Genomic DNA, 17,621 nt, shown 5'->3' on the forward strand with positions numbered 1-17,621 from the left:
ATGCATGTGTTTGTGGGCATTCTCATCCTTCCTCCCCATTAGCCGTTCATGGAGCTCTACATGCATGTATGTCACTATGACTGAGTCTCAAATGGCACTATTCCCTGTTTAATGAACTATTTCGGGAATAAGGTGTCATTTGGGATGCAGATGATCTGTCTGCTCTGCTACCCGCCTAAAAATGAAGAGGCTCGGGGGAGGAGTGTGTCCCCAGAAAACAGATACGTCTTCATTCATTCATCCTTTCATAGCAGCCAGGGCCTTGGAAGCATGTTGACATGTGAACTGTTTCTATCATTTACGTAATGCCGAACAATACTAACTCTGCATACACACACATCATGGCTTCTAGTAAATCGCTACTACGTCATTTTCCTGTCAGTCTTTGAGTGAAACTCACTGACACGTTCTGAGGAGTCCTAATGCACATCCAGTTGATTTGTTATGCATGTCCCTCCCAATGTCCATCTCAGACCTTGACCCATAGTCTGACTTTCACATTACCATTTGCATGGAGTGTTGCTCTGAACATTCTCTCTCCTCTCTGGGATGTCTTGTGTTGTGTTGTTGTGCTCCTGGGAAAGCTCTTCTGTCTGCTGGACTGAAACTAATTCAAACCACTGGCTGTCAAAAGTCAACATCACTCTCACTGTATGTACGATGTCCCTATTAGGACACTCTCAGTCTCTGCAGGACTTGTCAGTCTCAATTCCATCAGTTTACATGGAACTACTCTACAGGCAGCACACAGAACCTGCCCAAAGAGCAATTGATTGTAACAGGTGCTAAAATTGGTGTTCTAATGGGCCCCTCACCATGGTTTCTATTCTCCTTAGCGATTGGTCAAAATGAACATGCCCATCGCCGATGACAATACGGTGCACTTCACGTCCACGCTGATGGCTCTCATCCGCACCGCTCTGGAGATCAAACTGGCATCTGGTCAGTGACCTCTGACCTAATCCCCTTACACACACACACATGTGGTGTATATTGTTTATGTAAAGCAATAAAGAATAATATGTAATCATTCAAAAGATGGGTGGCGGCCTAAAAACCTGTCCTGCTCGGTCTGATTGGTCGGTGAGACCAATGAACTGGAACGAATAGAAAGGAGTCCCCATTCAAGTCATAATGAATTGCATCTGTGTTCACCAGTCAAATTGCCATGGTCAGAGGTTCCAAGTCTGTTAGTGTTTGCTGATTGATAAGTGTGGATGGACTTGATGTGACATATGAGTGTGTCTCTCCTCAGGGGTGCTGGCTCAGCGCCTGTGTGATGCTGATCTGAGGAAGGAGATCTCCAGAGTCTGGCCTAACCTGCCTCAGAAGACTGTTGACCTGCTGGTCACACCATATAAAAGTAGGCGACACTGGTGTGTGTGTGTGTGTGTGTGTGTGTGTGTGTGTGTGTGTGTGTGTGTGTGTGTGTGTGTGTGTGTGTGTGTGTGTGTGTGTGTGTGTGTGTGTGTGTGTGTGTGTGTGTGTGTGTGTGTGTTAATCTGACTACAGTATAATCTCCTTCATTCTGTCTGCTCTTCCAATGCCATCTAGTGGTTGTGGAGAGAAGACGACTCGTGCTTCAGCTTTTCTCCACTGACTTTCTCTCTTAATTTTTCCTTCTTTATTCACTCCTTTCAGTTGATGAGTTCAATGAGCTCATATGCCCCTTTGCGGTGGTAAACCGAGAGCTGACAGTGGGGAAGGTCTATGCTGCCCTCATGATCTTTGACTACTACAAGCAGAACCGGGCCAAGAGGCTGGAACAGCAACTGGGACTGGACTTCACAGGGACAATTAAGGTAGTATATGGCCACAACATAGAGTTGGAAAGAGGACTCAACTTTGCCATAATTGCTTCTGAGACAGCATGGGCTGCGCCACTGAGGGCGATCTCCATCCACAAATGACTAACGCGTTATAGGCTCCTCATCCATTGAATTTGTCACTACCTCTACTTGATTCTAGTGAGAAAAGCCGATGGGAGGTCCAGATGACTAGAAATCTCTCTGTCTCCTGCAGAATAAAAAGGGAGCAGCCTTCTTCCGCCCCATGATGCCCATGACCCATATGCAAGAGGAGACGCCAATCACCACTGCCAAGCCCCCGCCCCCCTCACAACCTGAACCAGAGCCTCAGCCAGAGCCCCCGCCCGTCACCACCTCTCTAACCAATGGTGACACAGTGTGAGTGCCCGCCCATATGTTTTTCTTAGCAGATATACAGTCTTTGTATAGATACACTCGTCAATAGAAACGTATAGATACATGGCATATACACTACTGCACGCAGGAAGGAAACAGGCAGACGTAGTAGTGTGAATCAGAGTCTTTGGCTTTCAGACATTTCGAAATCTCAGCGTGGCTCAACCAATTTCTCCAACTGTCACCACATTTAAATGAACGCGTTGGTTGGGAGTTTTGGAGAGGTGGACGCTCAGGCTGTGTGACCTCCACGGGATGGTGGTCGCAGAGCCAGATAGATATCTCACAGTGTTTGTGTGTGTTTTACGTGTGTGACCTCAGACCAAGCCCTAGAAGTGCCATTAAAGAGTCCATATCAGGAGATCGGCTGTCTCAGGAGGGTCAGCTGTCCAGCAGTCGGACTGAGGACGTGTCCTACTCCATCAAACCTCAAGTACTTAGTACATATATAATACCAAAGATAGGAATTATGCTAAAAAACATTGTACCATAGTTCACTGTTAAACCTCTGGTACCCACAACTAGTGGTTGCAAATTCTGGTAACTTGTCTGAAATTCCAAAGTTTTCCCGAAGTCTCGGTTGGGAAAACTCCTGGTATCAGGAGGGAATAAGCAGGAAATCCTAAAATCTTCCGACCGGGATATCTGGAGAAGCTGGGAATTTTGGGAAATGTGCTGTTTTGCAACCAGAGATGTGAATTAAGCAAGCAGCTACCGCGCCGTCATTCACTCTGGTATCCTCAACTATATGCATACGGTGTGTTGTTTCAGGAAGCAGTGGAGATGAGGCAGGCGGAGAACGGTGCTGATTCAGAGGGCTACTTTGGTCTGGAGGGCCATGGCAGAGCAGCCTCCATGCCTAGACTGGACTCCCAGTACTATGTAAGTCCTCCTTCACTCACTCACTTCCTTACTGTTCCCCTGTACTCTCTCACATAGGACCCCGCTAGGGCAGCCAACGTGGTGCCTGCTCAAATCAAACAGCATTAACTCTACAATTAGGACGGCGTCAACATTAGGACAATGCTAGTAAACCTTATATGAGTTTTGATATCTATGGTATGACACCGTTTTTACTAGTAAACTTGACCGTATTCAATAATACTTTCTCATGTAGTTGGTAGTAGTTCGTGATGATATTATTGAGACACAGAGAGGAAGGGAGTGGGGAAAGTAGTTGACGTGAAAGAGAACATATAGAGAAAGACCGAGTGGAAGAAAGACTGAATATAAAGGCAGGAAGCTAGAAATGGATTGAGTTAGCCACAGGCTAACTCAAGCAAAGACACTGTCTGTCAGTGCACATCAAGTCATCCTGCTGACCTTGTGTGCATCCCAAATGTCACCCTTTTCCATATGCAATGTACCACTTTTGACAAGGGCTCATAGGACTTTTTGTATGTAGATCTTATGTGACATCTCTTCATTTTTCCCTCAACAAATCTGAATGTACAGTCATGTCCCCAGCAGCACACTGTACCTTTTACACTACAGTCATTTAGCAGACATCTTATTCAGAGCTACTTACAGTAGTGAGCACATCCATTTTGGTATTGGTCCCACGTGGGAGTCAAACCCACAACCTGATGTTGCAAGTGCCATAATCTACCAACTGAGCCACATGGGAGAATATTGTCTGCTTAACTGTCTGTCTTAACGCAGAGTATTTTTTGAATACTACACAATATGAAATATTAATGTAATATGCAAATCTCTCTCCCCCCAAAAAGTTCAGGTGGAGAAGTGTGTGGGAAACTGCTTAAACCTTATTACGAATATGCTCCATCTTCACTATGCTTTCCTGTTTATAAATATTGAAAACCATTTCTACATATTTCTTGTTATTCTTTTGACCCATTTGTCTGTTTTCACGTTTCACACTAGACTTTTTGTCGACCTCCATTATGGTTATAGTCAATGCTTTAAAGTTTTTTTGTCTGACATTTATTTTGTACCTGTCTTTCATTTTTGTCATGTTTTCCTCCCTGCTCTTGTGGTGAATGGAGTCCAGGTTTCTTTCCTCTTGAAGGCCTTTTCCGGACCCTCTTTTCCAGCTGTGTGATTGGTTTACGTGTCTAACCATATGAATCCTGTCTGTCTCGCTTTGCTCTCTGTCTGTCTTTCCTTCTCCCCATCCACTCCCATCCTCTCTTCCCTTTCTCCTCCCTCCTCTCTCCTCTCTCTCCTCCTCTTGATGCCCATGGCTAATGTTGTACCCACCTCCTTCCTGTGTGTGTTGTCTGATAGCGGAACCACCCTCGCCACCTACCTGGGACCTACCTGGCAGTATGTACACCTGTTCCGCCTCTCTCTCTCTCTTCTCTTTCTTTCTCTCTCTTTATCTCTCTCTCAGTGCATGCTGGGAGTGTTTTGTAGTTGAGAGGCGTTGTGGAGGGCTCTATCCTTCCTTATATTCTTGATTCTTTCCTTGAATATTTTCCTTCAACGTTAATTTTCTATGGTGGAGTTAACCCACTGTTAGTTTAGCGGTACACACGGTTCTTTTTTCCAAAGTTAGGGAGGAAGAGGACAGAGTTTTAGTTTCCTGGGGTTTTGAGCGCTGTGGTGTGCTCGATGGCTTCGCAGCCTAGCGCAGAGGAGACGCTGTTGTTACGACATGGATTCAGGTCAAATCAAATCAAATGTTATCGGTCACATACACATGGTTAACAGATGTTAACGCAAGTGTAGTGAAATGCTTGTGCTTCTAGTTCCGACCGTGCAGTAACATCTAACAAGTATTCTAACAATTTCACAACAACTACCTTACAAGTGTAAAGGAATGAATAAGAATATATACATGCAAATATATTGATGAGCGATGGCCAAACGGCATAGGCAAGATGCAGTAGATGGTATAGTGTACAGTATATACATATGAGATGAGGGAGAGGGATTGATTGAATATGTCCGTAAACACACCAGCCAGCTGGTCTGCACATGCTCTGAGGACGTGGTTAGAAATGTCATCTGGGCCGGCAGCCTTGCGAGGGTTAACATAAATGTTTTACTCACGTTGGCTGTGGTGAAGGAGAGCCTGCAGGTTTTGGTAGTGGGCCTTGTCAGTGGCACTGTATTGTCCTCAAAGCGAGCTAAGAAGTTGTTTAGTTTGTCTGGGAGCAAGACGTCGGTGTCCGCGACGGGGCTGGTTTTCTTTTTTGCAATCCGTGATTGACTGTAGATGCCACATGTCTGTCTCATGTCTGAGCCGTTGAATTGTGACTCTACATTGTCTCTATACTGACGCTTAGCTTGTTTGTTTGCCTTGCGGAGGGAATAGCTGCACTGTTTGTATTCGGTCATGTTTCCGGTCACTTGCCCTGATTATAAGCAGTGGTTTGCACTTTCAGTTTTGCGCAAATGCTGCCATCAATCCACGGTTTCTGGTTAGGGAAGGTTTTAATAGTCACCATTGTCGTGTCTTTGGCTATGCCGGATTAAGTGATATGACATGCTATTCTATAAAATCCTTTCTCTGTAATTAATATTAACTGATTGAGCTAATCATGTAAATGTAATTAACTAGAGAATCAGGCACCACAGAAGAAAATGTATAGAGCAGTTATCTTCCAAATAAACTCTTAAAGACCTAGTAATATTTTACATCCATAGCAGTCAATATTAATCAGCTACTCTATCGTAAATACAGAATCTAATGCATTCTAAATTACCGTCCATTTGGTAAATAAATACTTACTCTGAGCTGCGCTTCAATAGGTTGGTGGTAGATGGAAGGCTGTGTTGCCCAACAGAGTCCTTTTGAAGAGTGTCTCTGGTGGTGAACGGGATACATTGTAGTGTCGTCATTGTGTGGTAAACGGAATACTCTGTCTGTCCTCTCCACGTTTACAGCGGCCGCTGCTAACCCAACGGCTAGGAGGTATCACTTCTGTAGCGAATAAGAGTTCAAAGTTCATACCATTCGCAACCAAAGCTCATGCTGAGGTGGGCTTTGTTCTGTGGTTAATCCTTCTGACATCAGACCGTTATCCTAATGTACCCGGAACAGGAGGTTACATTTTCGCCAAGGGCTTATATAGTGGAGGGAGAGAAGGGTGTGTTTCATAGTTTATAACCCATGTCTCTTCACAGGGGCGGGCCACTGTTTGAGCAGAGCACTAACCTTATGAAAACCCAAATCTCTCATTTGGAAGCTAAAATTACATTTAATCTTTTCACAAATCATTGTATATTTAAACATTTGAATTGCACAACAATTCCATGTGAATCTGATAACTATAATGTGTAGACTTTCCCAGATACAGTTTAGGTCGTCCTGTCATCAGTCATAATGTCTCAGATGACAACCGAACTGACATCATATTCATTAAGTACCAGTGAGGCATGGGGAGGGACTCGCGTGGTTTGCCAGATAATCTACGGTGCTTTGAGTGTGGGGATTTGGGGAATAAGAGCTTTGCATGCCCACATAAAGGCTGTAGACAAGGTGAGGGTACAAGCACCAATGGGGGAAATTGAGGTCAATGTGCAGGGGGCCATGAGACACAGGCAGCATCCCATTGGAAGTTTCATGTAAAGCTCTTACAAGATGCTACTTTTTGCTCAGGTTTCCAGACTTTTTGGGAAAGGTGGGGGAAGAGAGGAGTATGAGTCTCTGAGTCAATGGTAGGATGAGGGAACAGTCTAAATTCTGCTTTTCTGTCAACGGTAACGCTCTTTCATCCTCAGAGGCTCGGAGAGTATTGGGGCAACTCAAGCGAAGTATCAGTGAAGTGGAGGTTGAGCTCATGGGGCAAGGCAATGTAGGCCTCCAGGCTAATTTAGCTGAATTACGTAGAGACCTGGGCAGTTTTTTCCAGGTTAAAGCAGAGGGAGCATTTGTAAGAGCTGGGTTCTCCATGCTCAAGGAGATGCTCTGAGCTCCTTCTTCTTTTGTTTGGAAAGACAGAGCCATGAAGCGAAGGGTATGCATTGTTTGCGGCTGTCAGATGGGTGGGTGACCTCTGTGGTGGGGGAAATTGCGGAATGTGGAGTTTTATACTGACTGGTATAGGGCAGAACTGTGTAATCCTATGTGTGCTCAAATTTTGTTTGCAGAACTCCCTAAGCTCTCTCTGGCACAGAGGGATGAAATTGACATTCCACTGTTGTCCCATGAACTGGTAGAGGCCGTAACCCAGATGTCCCCCAGCCGTACACCATGGGTCAATGGACTCCCAACGGAGTTTAATAAAAAAATTTGGGAAATAATTGGACCGGACTTCTTTTGCGTGTTGTGTGAATGCGTCAGGGTAGGCACAGCTAGAACTGCGATGCAGTGCCTTAGACCACTGCGCCACCCGGGAGGCCCTGGTGGATTTTCTTCTGGTTGGGCCATCACTGGCTGAGGGCGGCAGTGTTGTACATCTCCATCCACGAAGGAGGACAGAGCCTGGTGGAACTGGAGAGAAGGGTGGCTGCATTCTGACTAAAGGTGGCGCAAAGACTGCTGTACCATAGTGATGTCAGCTGGAGAGAACCAGCATGGGCGCTGCTGAGGATAGCTTGCGGATTAGAGTTGGACTGGCAGCTTTTTCCTCATGAGGCTGGAGAGGCTGAGTACAGCAGGTCTCTCTGATTTCTACTCTGTGGTGCTGAGGGCCTGGCAGCTGCGAAAGCCCACACGAGAAGGGGGGGTGGGGCCTGGACTGTGGGAGGAGCCTATCTTCCACAATCCAGCCATCCTTTTGAGATCGGTTCAATCGGTCACCCTGCAGAAGTGACTGATGCCAGCTGGTTTACTAAGGCTGGGTGACCTTCGACTGCTGGGTGAGGAAGGGTGGAAAACCCTGGAAGTCCTGGCACAACAAACAGGACGAACATCTCTTAGGCTGCTGGAGAGATTCCTGGGGGAGGTCCAGGAGGCAATGTCTGAGCCGGTAAGGGGGGGTGTTTGAGTGGCCAAAGGGGGGGGGAGCCACCGATGTTTCCGCCACTGCAGGTGACAGCAGAGACTGGGGACTGGCAAGGGGGTATGGAGGACTTGTTGGACTTTAACTCTCTGAGCCTGGGGGAGTTTGAGAGGGTGGGAGGTAAAGCCCTCTACAACCTCTGCATTAAGGTGAGGAACATTAGGAGCCTAACAGGAGTGAAGGCACATCAGTGGCAGGGGGTATGTGAGGCTCAGGGAAAGTTGGCTATTTGGCTAACAAGGAGGAACAGGGTCAGAGGTGGGGGGATAATAGACCCTTTACTGTTATTTAATGGGATGGTGTCTGCGCGGCTTAATTTAAAATTATATAAAGTGTGGAGATGTTTCAGGAGATGGTGTGTCGGGGAGGCCATCTGTATAGCTGGGGAAGATGGGTTGGATATACGGTTGTAGAAGTGGTGAGGTTCTGGTTACTGGGATGTGTGATATGGTTTTGAATCGTAGAGGACAAGGTGAGTATGCAGCATACAGGATATTTGTTTTTTAAAGGGGGTGGGGGGGTGGTGGTGGTTGTGAGGTTTTAATGAAATGTATCAAAAAGACAAAAAGTCAAAAGTCTCTCTCTCTCTCTCTGTCATATCTCTTTCCTTTTGTCTCTCTCTGTTATACCTCTTTCCTTTTCTCTCTCATCCCTCTCTTTCCATCTCTATGTTGGCCTCTATGTGCTCCCTCCATTCCAGTGGGGAGTTCACATACTCTCACCATCAGTTTGACACTCTTCAGACATTAGCTAAAGCCCATATTGGTGTGAGTGGTCAAGATCCATGTCACCTACAGTAGAATTATTGTTGAGTGTTTTAGTACTTCACCTCACATAAATCCATGGGACACCAAACACTCTTTTTTTGCTTTCTTGCCATGAAGTGACGTGATATGACCATTGTGACCATTGTATGTTTGTGTGTCGTTTCAGTGGGTGGTTTGTTAATGTTTTAATGTAGGCACTGAGAGCACTGCTATTTTCCTACATTGACATAACTGTACTGTTCTCTCTTTATTTCCATGTGTTGTTGTCGTGGTTGTTGTGGTTTTTGTTGTACAAACCACTGACTCTAGCTACTGGTCGGGACTGATAGGAACTCTTAGAACAAGCTCAACGGAGCGTATACCTCAAGAATCAATTTGGTTATGAGCTACAATATCACTTCATTGATTTACCTTTTCAACAATGAATTAAAAAAAGTCAAATTGAAAAGGATGGTTTATATGGGGAATACCCGTATGCCGTTTCCAGGAGACTGCAGCATTATGGGACATCTGTGGCAGGAAGTCATCCAGGCTGTTACCACCAGAGGGAGGAATAACGTAGCTCGTGTTCCAGCCTGTCATTTCACTTACTTTATTTACCTCCAGTCTTAAACTTCTCAATGTTCTATTTTGCCAAGTTAATTTCACTGCGGCATCAGGCTTTTTCCAAACACAGACAACTCCGCACCTGTCAAGGTGGGAAATATTTCAAGGGAAACGTCAACACCCTGCTTATTCTTAGTTCACTAGCAGTGTCTCCTGCTGGTTTACGACAAGCTTTAACAACTCGTGCCGAACATTCCGTACATCCAACCCCAAATCGAACATTAGCTCTTACCCCCTATGCACCTGTGTGTATAAAAACAAATGATAGATTTAGACAGCATGGTAAATATGGTATGGTGCCAGTATGTTGCCACTTAGCATGCCAGAGGCTAGCTCTTGTCCAGATCATTGCATGCAGCATGCTGACACTGAGCCTTCCTACAATGTCAGCAAGCCGCACATAAAGCTGGCCAGAGGCAAGGTAGAGTCATTACCATATCATTACCATATTGATTATACCATAGGGATGTGGGCAAATGGGTTGATTTGGGATTGGGCGGTGCTATGCCAATCATTAGTGATGTATTCAAGATTAACTGTAGTGAGTATTGAAATCGCTCAGTGTTTCAGTCAGAAATGTCTCCTCAACATTTGTGTCTGAAGAGGTTGAACGTCAGTCTCAAGCCCAGAGATTGGTGTCCACTGGTCTGTTGTACCTCCTCGTCTGTACTGTGTCCACTGTCTAGTGAACAGTTTGGTGCTTGATGCTCCAGTCCAGTGGTTGTGCTGTATTTTAGAATACTCTAATGCTACACTTCTATGGTAGCTAGCCCTCCATCTTGTATTCCTCCACTCACCGTTTTTCGTCTTTGCTCGCTCCTCCCAGCCTATCCCTGACATCAGTCCTATCAGGCGGTCGGCATCCACGTTGGCTTCCCAGCGCCCCCAGGAGGTGAGTCTGAGGGACTACACCCTGGAGAGGCCTAGCCAAGCCCAGGCCCAGTCATCTTCAGCTCCAGGCCAGGCCCAAGACAGGCCCTACCACCATCACCATCACCACCGCTGTCACAGACGCAGGGACAAGGACAGGGACAGGAAGCAGAAGTCACTCGACAGGGCATCCAGCGTGCAGCCTTCTAGTATAGCAGGTGAGAGAGGGGTACACACCACACATGCATGTTCAGACACACACGTCAGCAACGCACAAGCCCCGCCCACCTCAGAATTCCCTCTCTCCAGCCATTACTTCCCTGTTTTTGTGGGGTGAAAATTCACTTGTCACGTAATTGTTGCTGAATTGATTTATTTCCTACTCTTGCTTGTACAAAGCATATTTTCCCGCAAACATCTGTTATGGCCGCTCAAACACATGCTGGACCCCTTCAAAATGTCAACAATGGCGCATGTTGTTTCTGATCGGCATCATCATCATCATCATTACAATGCCGACGGGATGAAACGCACAAAGACGGGAGAACGGTGGGGGTTCCTTTTTTGTTTTAAAAAGTTAAGAGTTCATTCATTTGAAATGTCCACAAAGTAATTAACCTGCAAAGGAAGGCTCTCCCAAAAAGGAACTGCCAAATCTCATAAATAGTAGTGTTTGTGTTGTGCATTGATAAATTCCAACTAAAGTTGACTATGCAAAAGGGTCATTTATATTCAGGTGTATATGCAAATGAGACATAATCAAACGTTATTATTCTATCAATATGATAACAAAACATCTAAATAAGTCATATGAGACTTAGAGTTGTTAGGGTCCTTTCATGACATAAAGTTGAAACGTAAATTCCCACCAAAACTGGTGGATGTCATTAAATCAGTCAATATTTAATTCATATTTAATTCATTGAGTATCTCACTCCATTATGCAGCTATTACATGTATCACTATTGTATTTTTGCCCTTTAATAAATACACTTGGAAAACCGCTGCTTTGCTAGTGTCAATCATAGCTTACACACACACACACACACACACACACACACACACACACACACACACACACACACACACACACACACACACACACACACACACACACACACACACACACACACACACGTTCACATGCATACTTCCGCTCATGCAGCAACATACACAGACTGAAAGACACCTCACTGTGGAACCCATACAGCATATGATGAACTATGAATTCATACAGAAACAGAGTAAGGAAACCTTTCATTCTCAGAGGCAGAGAGACATAGAGACTTGGCTCTTGTTCCAAATCGCTTGGACACTTTTGCATAGTAGCAGAAATTCTGTATCGGATTAAGGGCCTGTGATCGGGTTATGGAGGAAAGAGGTTTCTGCCGTGTTTAATAAGGGCCTGTGATCGGGTTATGAAGGAAAGAGGTTTCTGCCGTGTTTAATAAGGGCCTGTGATCGGGTTATGAAGGAAAGAGGTTTCTGCCGTGTTTAATAAGGGCCTGTGATCGGGTTATGAAGGAAAGAGGTTTCTGCCGTGTTTAATAAGGGCCTGTGATCGGGTTATGAAGGAAAGAGGTTTCTGCCGTGTTTAATAAGGGCCTGTGATCGGGTTATGAAGGAAAGAGGTTTCTGTCGTGTTTAATAAGGGCCTGTGATCGGGTTATGAAGGAAAGAGGTTTCTGTTGTGTTTAATAAGGGCCTGTGATCGGGTTATGAAGGAAAGAGGTTTCTGCCGTGTTTAATAAGGGCCTGTGATCGGGTTATGAAGGAAAGAGGTTTCTGCCGTGTTTAATAAGGGCCTGTGATCGGGTTATGAAGGAAAGAGGTTTCTGCCGTGTTTAATAAGGGCCTGTGATCGGGTTATGAAGGAAAGAGGTTTCTGCCGTGTTTAATAAGGGCCTGTGATCGGGTTATGAAGGAAAGAGGTTTCTGCTGTGTTTAATAAGGGCCTGTGATCGGGTTATGAAGGAAAGAGGTTTCTGCCGTGTTTAATAAGGGCCTGTGATCGGGTTATGAAGGAAAGAGGTTTCTGCCGTGTTTAATAAGGGCCTGTGATCGGGTTATGAAGGAAAGAGGTTTCTGCTGTGTTTAATAAGGGCCTGTGATCGGGTTATGAAGGAAAGAGGTTTCTGCCGTGTTTAATAAGGGCCTGTGATCGGGTTATGGAGGAAAGAGGTTTCTGCCGTGTTTAATAAGGGCCTGTGATCGGGTTATGAAGGAAAGAGGTTTCTGCCGTGTTTAATAAGGGCCTGTGATCGGGTTATGAAGGGCCTGTGATCGGGTTAAGGAAAGAGGTTTCTGCCGTGTTTAATAAGGGCCTGTGATCGGGTTATGAAGGAAAGAGGTTTCTGCCGGTTTCTAAGGGCCTGTGTTTAATAAGGGCCTGTGATCGGGTTATGAAGGAAAGAGGTTTCTGCCGTGTTTAATAAGGGCCTGTGATCGGGTTATGAAGGAAAGAGGTTTCTGCCGTGTTTAATAAGGGCCTGTGATCGGGTTATGAAGGAAAGAGGTTTCTGCCGTGTTTAATAAGGGCCTGTGATCGGGTTATGAAGGAAAGAGGTTTCTGCCGTGTTTAATAAGGGCCTGTGATCGGGTTATGAAGGAAAGAGGTTTCTGCTGTGTTTAATAAGGGCCTGTGATGATTTCGCTGTGTTATGAAGGAAAAAGAGGTTTCTGCTGTGTTTAATAAGGGCCTGTGATCGGGTTATGAAGGAAAGAGGTTTCTGCTGTGTTTAATAAGGGCCTGTGATCGGGTTATGAAGGAAAGAGTTTCTGCTGTGTTTAATAAGGGGCCTGTGATCGGGTTAGGTTTCTGCTGTGTTTAATAAGGGCCTGTGATCGGGTTATGAAGGAAAGAGGTTTCTGCCGTGTTTAATAAGGGCCTGTGATCGGGTTATGAAGGAAAGAGGTTTCTGCCGTGTTTAATAAGGGCCTGTGATCGGGTTATGAAGGAAAGAGGTTTCTGCTGTGTTTAATAAGGGCCTGTGATCGGGTTATGAAGGAAAGAGGTTTCTGCTGTGTTTAATAAGGGCCTGTGATCGGGTTATGAAGGAAAGAGGTTTCTGCTGTGTTTAATAAGGGCCTGTGATCGGGTTATGAAGGAAAGAGGTTTCTGTTGTGTTTAATGAAGGAAAGGGTTTCTGTTGTGTTTAATAAGGGCCTGTGATCGGGTTATGAAGGAAAGAGGTTTCTGTTGTGTTTAATAAGGGCCTGTGATCGGGTTATGGAGGAAAGAGGTTTCTGTTGTGTTTAATAAGGGCCTGTGATCGGGTTATGGAGGAAAGAGGTTTCTGTTGTGTTTAATAAGGGCCTGTGATCGGGTTATGAAGGAAAGAGGTTTCTGCCGTGTTTAATAAGGGCCTGTGATCGGGTTATGAAGGAAAGAGGTTTCTGTTGTGTTTAATAAGGGCCTGTGATCGGGTTATGGAGGAAAGAGGTTTCTGTTGTGTTTAATAAGGGCCTGTGATCGGGTTATGAAGGAAAGAGGTTTCTGCCGTGTTTGATCGGGTTATGAAGGAAAGAGGTTTCTGCCGTGTTTAATAAGGGCCTGTGATCGGGTTATGAAGGAAAGAGGTTTCTGCCGTGTTTAATAAGGGCCTGTGATCGGGTTATGAAGGAAAGAGGTTTCTGCCGTGTTTAATAAGGGCCTGTGATCGGGTTATGAAGGAAAGAGGTTTCTGCCGTGTTTAATAAGGGCCTGTGATCGGGTTATGAAGGAAAGAGGTTTCTGCCGTGTTTAATAAGGGCCTGTGATCGGGTTATGAAGGAAAGAGGTTTCTGCTGTGTTTAATGGGCCTGTGATCTGTTGGTTATGGGTTAAAGAGGTTTCTGCCGTGTTTAATAAGGGCCTGTGATCGGGTTATGAAGGAAAGAGGTTTCTGCCGTGTTTAATAAGGGCCTGTGATCGGGTTATGAATGAAAGAGGTTTCTGCCGTGTTTAATATGGACCTGTGATCGGGTTATGAAGGAAAGAGGTTTCTGTTGTGTTTAATAAAAAGCTTGAGCCAGGGATTTTGCGTGTCAAGCTTTCCATCTGACTAACAAAGAGACTTGTGAGTTCCCCCGAGGAAAATTTGCTTTGTGGGGATTTGATTTTTAAAAGTTTGTATACGTCGTTCCCCTTTGTACTATAACCTCAAAAGCGGTAGTTATATAATCGGCTAAGCTGCTCCAATAGTAGCTCCCCTTATGGGCGACGGGGCAGGCACTACGCACTGTACAACGATGTGAAATTAGCCAGTCTCATGTGCTAAAGCACCTTTTTTCTTCTAGTCGAGATTATCTCAGGCAGCCTGAGCCCCACAGAACAGGGGCTTCAGCAGCCAAGAGTTTTGTTGGTTTAGTTCATTTTCTCCCATAGGTTAAATGTCGTTAGTACAGACATGCACACACACCCATACTGACTTACTGTACCTCATACACACCCACACAGATACTGTACCATTCCACATGGCTCAGAATCCATGATGACACCCCTATGTCCCTGTTTGCTCTGTATGGGTTCATGTCTGACACACATGAGCTGTGTCCCAAATGGTGCATTATTCACCATAGGGCTCTGGGCCCTGGTCACACATAGTGCCCTACATAGGGAATAGGGTGCTAATTGGGACCTAGCCATGACCTCCATAAAGCAGGAACGTGATCCTTGGAACTGTTGTGCTGACTGAGCGTACTAGTGGTGCTGGTCAGTGTGTGTCCACTAGAGTTCAATGGCAGGTTATTGAGATTTACCAGGATTTACCGCCTAAAATCACTCCCTTTTCCGAGGATAAGTAACTGCTAGAAACCGATAAATGATAATAAATTATCTATATGAACAGCATGGCATGAAATGGAACTGTTAAATTATATGCGCTGCCTAAATCGGGATTCTCTACGGCCTCTGCATTTATGAATCATCAACGCTCATCTAAGTATGGAGCGCAGGTCACAATGCATGTAGACCTACCATCTCATGAAGGTAACTTGTTTTATTGTGATTGGTAAGCCTATATTTTCTGCAACATAGTCTATGCTACAGTAATATAAAGACCGAATGCCCGTCTAATTTACCCATCTCCATCTGGCTTTCGAGGCTCACCTTATTATAATTTTATTATAATATTTGTATTTTTTATGCTGATACAGATAACAGACGGAACTGGTAGAGGGAAGAACACACACGGATTCCCCACCAAATCAAACCCACCCCAACCCCTCAAATCAAATCAAATCAAATTTTATTTGTCACATACACATGGTTAGCAGATGGTAATGCGAGTGTAGCGAAATGCTTGTGCTTCTAGTTCCGACAATGCAGTAATAACCTCCATGTTCTAACAGAGCCCCACCCCAAAACCAGACTTAAAGCAGGCATGATAGACCTTTTTTTTCTTCTTTTTTATATATATATATATTTTATATTTCAGCTGCAGAGTTTTAAAGCAGTGCACCCTGTGAGTCTTTCTCTCCATCAACTCCATTCAAATTGCATCCAAAATAGATAATCCTGTTCTAGTTTGATATACTGTGCATTCGGAAACCTACATTTTTCCTACATTTTGTTACAGTACAGCCTTATTCTAAAATGGATTAAATAAATAAAATCCTCATCAATCTGTACACAATACCCCATAATGACAAAGTGAAAACAAATTTTTAGAAATTCTTGCAAATGTATAAAAATAAAATTGAGCTCAGGTGCATCCTGTTTCCATTGATCATCCTTGAGATGTTTCTACAACTCGATTGGAGTCCACCTATGGCAAATTCAATTGATTGGACACTATTTGGATAGGCACCCACTTGTCTATATAAGTTCCCACAGCTAACAGTGCATGTCAGAGCAAAAACCAACCAATGAGGTCCAAGGAATTGTCTGTAGAGATCCGAGACAGGATTGTGTCGAGGCACAGACCTGGGGAAGGGTACCAAAACATTTCTAAAGCATTAAAGGTCCCCAAGAACACAGTGGCCTCCATCATTCTTAAATGGAAGAAGTTTGGAACCACCAAGACTATTCTTAGAGCTGTCCGTCTTGCCAAACTGCGCAATCGGAGGAGAAGGGCCTTGGTCAGCATCATGCTGTGGGGATGTTTTTCAGAGGCAGGGACTGGGAGACTAGTCAGGATCGAGGGAAAGATAAACGGTGCAAAGTACAGAGAGATCCTTGATGAAAACTGGTCCAGAGCATGCAGGACCTCAGACTGGGGTGAAGGTTTACCTTTCAACAGGACATATACCCCTAAGCACACAGCCAAGACAACTCATGAGAGGCTTCAGGACAAGTCTCTGAATGTCCTTGAGTGGCCCAGCCAGAGCCCGGACTTGAACCCAATCGAAAATCTCTGGAGAGACCTGAAAATGCTCCCCATCCAACCTGACAGAGCTTGAGATAATCTGCAGAGAAGAATGTGAGAAACTCCCCGAATACAGGGGTGCCAAGCTGATAGCATCATACCCAAGAAGACTCAAGGCTGTAATCGCTGCCAAAGGTGTTTCAATAAAGTACTGAGTAAAGGGTCTGAATACTTATGTAAATGTTATTTTTCCTTTTTAAAATGTCAATACATTTGCTTTGACATTATTAGGGTTTGTGTGTAGATTGATGAGGAAAAAAACAATTTAATACATTTTTCGAATAATTTTTCTGAATGCACTGATGTCCTAGACTACCTCTTTCAGGTAATAAATTCAATGCAGTATTAGCTTTATTCTTAGCTAATTAAGGATGGGTTATGACTTTTTTTTGACTATTCGAAAGAGGGGCGCAAGCATTTTTTCTGCTGAATTGTAAATACAGCAGCCAATAGAATTCACAGGAAGTTTGAAGGAAGAGCGAATGCACGGTGGCGGTAGGCTATAGCAGTTACTTATTCAGACCCAAAGCCATTCCATCTTCGTGAAGACAAGCCTCCTGCGTCTAATTCTCGTCCTATAAAGGATGTCATTAGAATTATGAAATGACACTTATTTCATTTAACTGTTGAAAGCGAGCGAGGAATGAACCAAAAGAGAGAGAGGTAGGCGAATAACATATTATGTAAGGTGTAAATATACTGTAAATGCATGAGCATACTAATTATACAAATAGGCCCTGTTATATTTCAAAATCAAATTCGCTAGCAAGTACTTGTAACTCTGTCGGCCGCTTGTGCTGCTCCAGAGTCATGTTCTATATCATTTATCATGGTTTGACCGGTGTGTGTAATTCCTGTCCACATTAAAAATAATAAACACCTCTTGGCAGGGCAGCAGAAAACCCAGAGAGGAGA

The 17,621-nt window shown here is 44.6% G+C and overlaps 1 protein-coding gene across 1 annotated transcript in view; it reads left to right on the plus strand.

Moving 5' to 3' along the window:
- cacna1bb (calcium channel, voltage-dependent, N type, alpha 1B subunit, b) overlaps positions 1-17,621 on the plus strand; it is a 244,990-nt gene that overhangs the window by 221,378 nt on the left and 5,991 nt on the right. The window contains exons 44-51 of the mRNA XM_064972460.1: positions 837-942; positions 1,256-1,363; positions 1,690-1,802; positions 2,023-2,186; positions 2,526-2,637; positions 2,976-3,086; positions 4,452-4,490; positions 10,316-10,577. Of these exons, the coding sequence (XP_064828532.1) occupies positions 837-942; positions 1,256-1,363; positions 1,690-1,802; positions 2,023-2,186; positions 2,526-2,637; positions 2,976-3,086; positions 4,452-4,490; positions 10,316-10,577 (1,015 nt within the window). The remainder of the gene's footprint in view (positions 1-836; positions 943-1,255; positions 1,364-1,689; positions 1,803-2,022; positions 2,187-2,525; positions 2,638-2,975; positions 3,087-4,451; positions 4,491-10,315; positions 10,578-17,621) is intronic.

This window comes from Oncorhynchus masou, chromosome 8 (assembly GCF_036934945.1).
Source record: "Oncorhynchus masou masou isolate Uvic2021 chromosome 8, UVic_Omas_1.1, whole genome shotgun sequence".
NCBI lineage: Eukaryota > Metazoa > Chordata > Actinopteri > Salmoniformes > Salmonidae > Oncorhynchus > Oncorhynchus masou.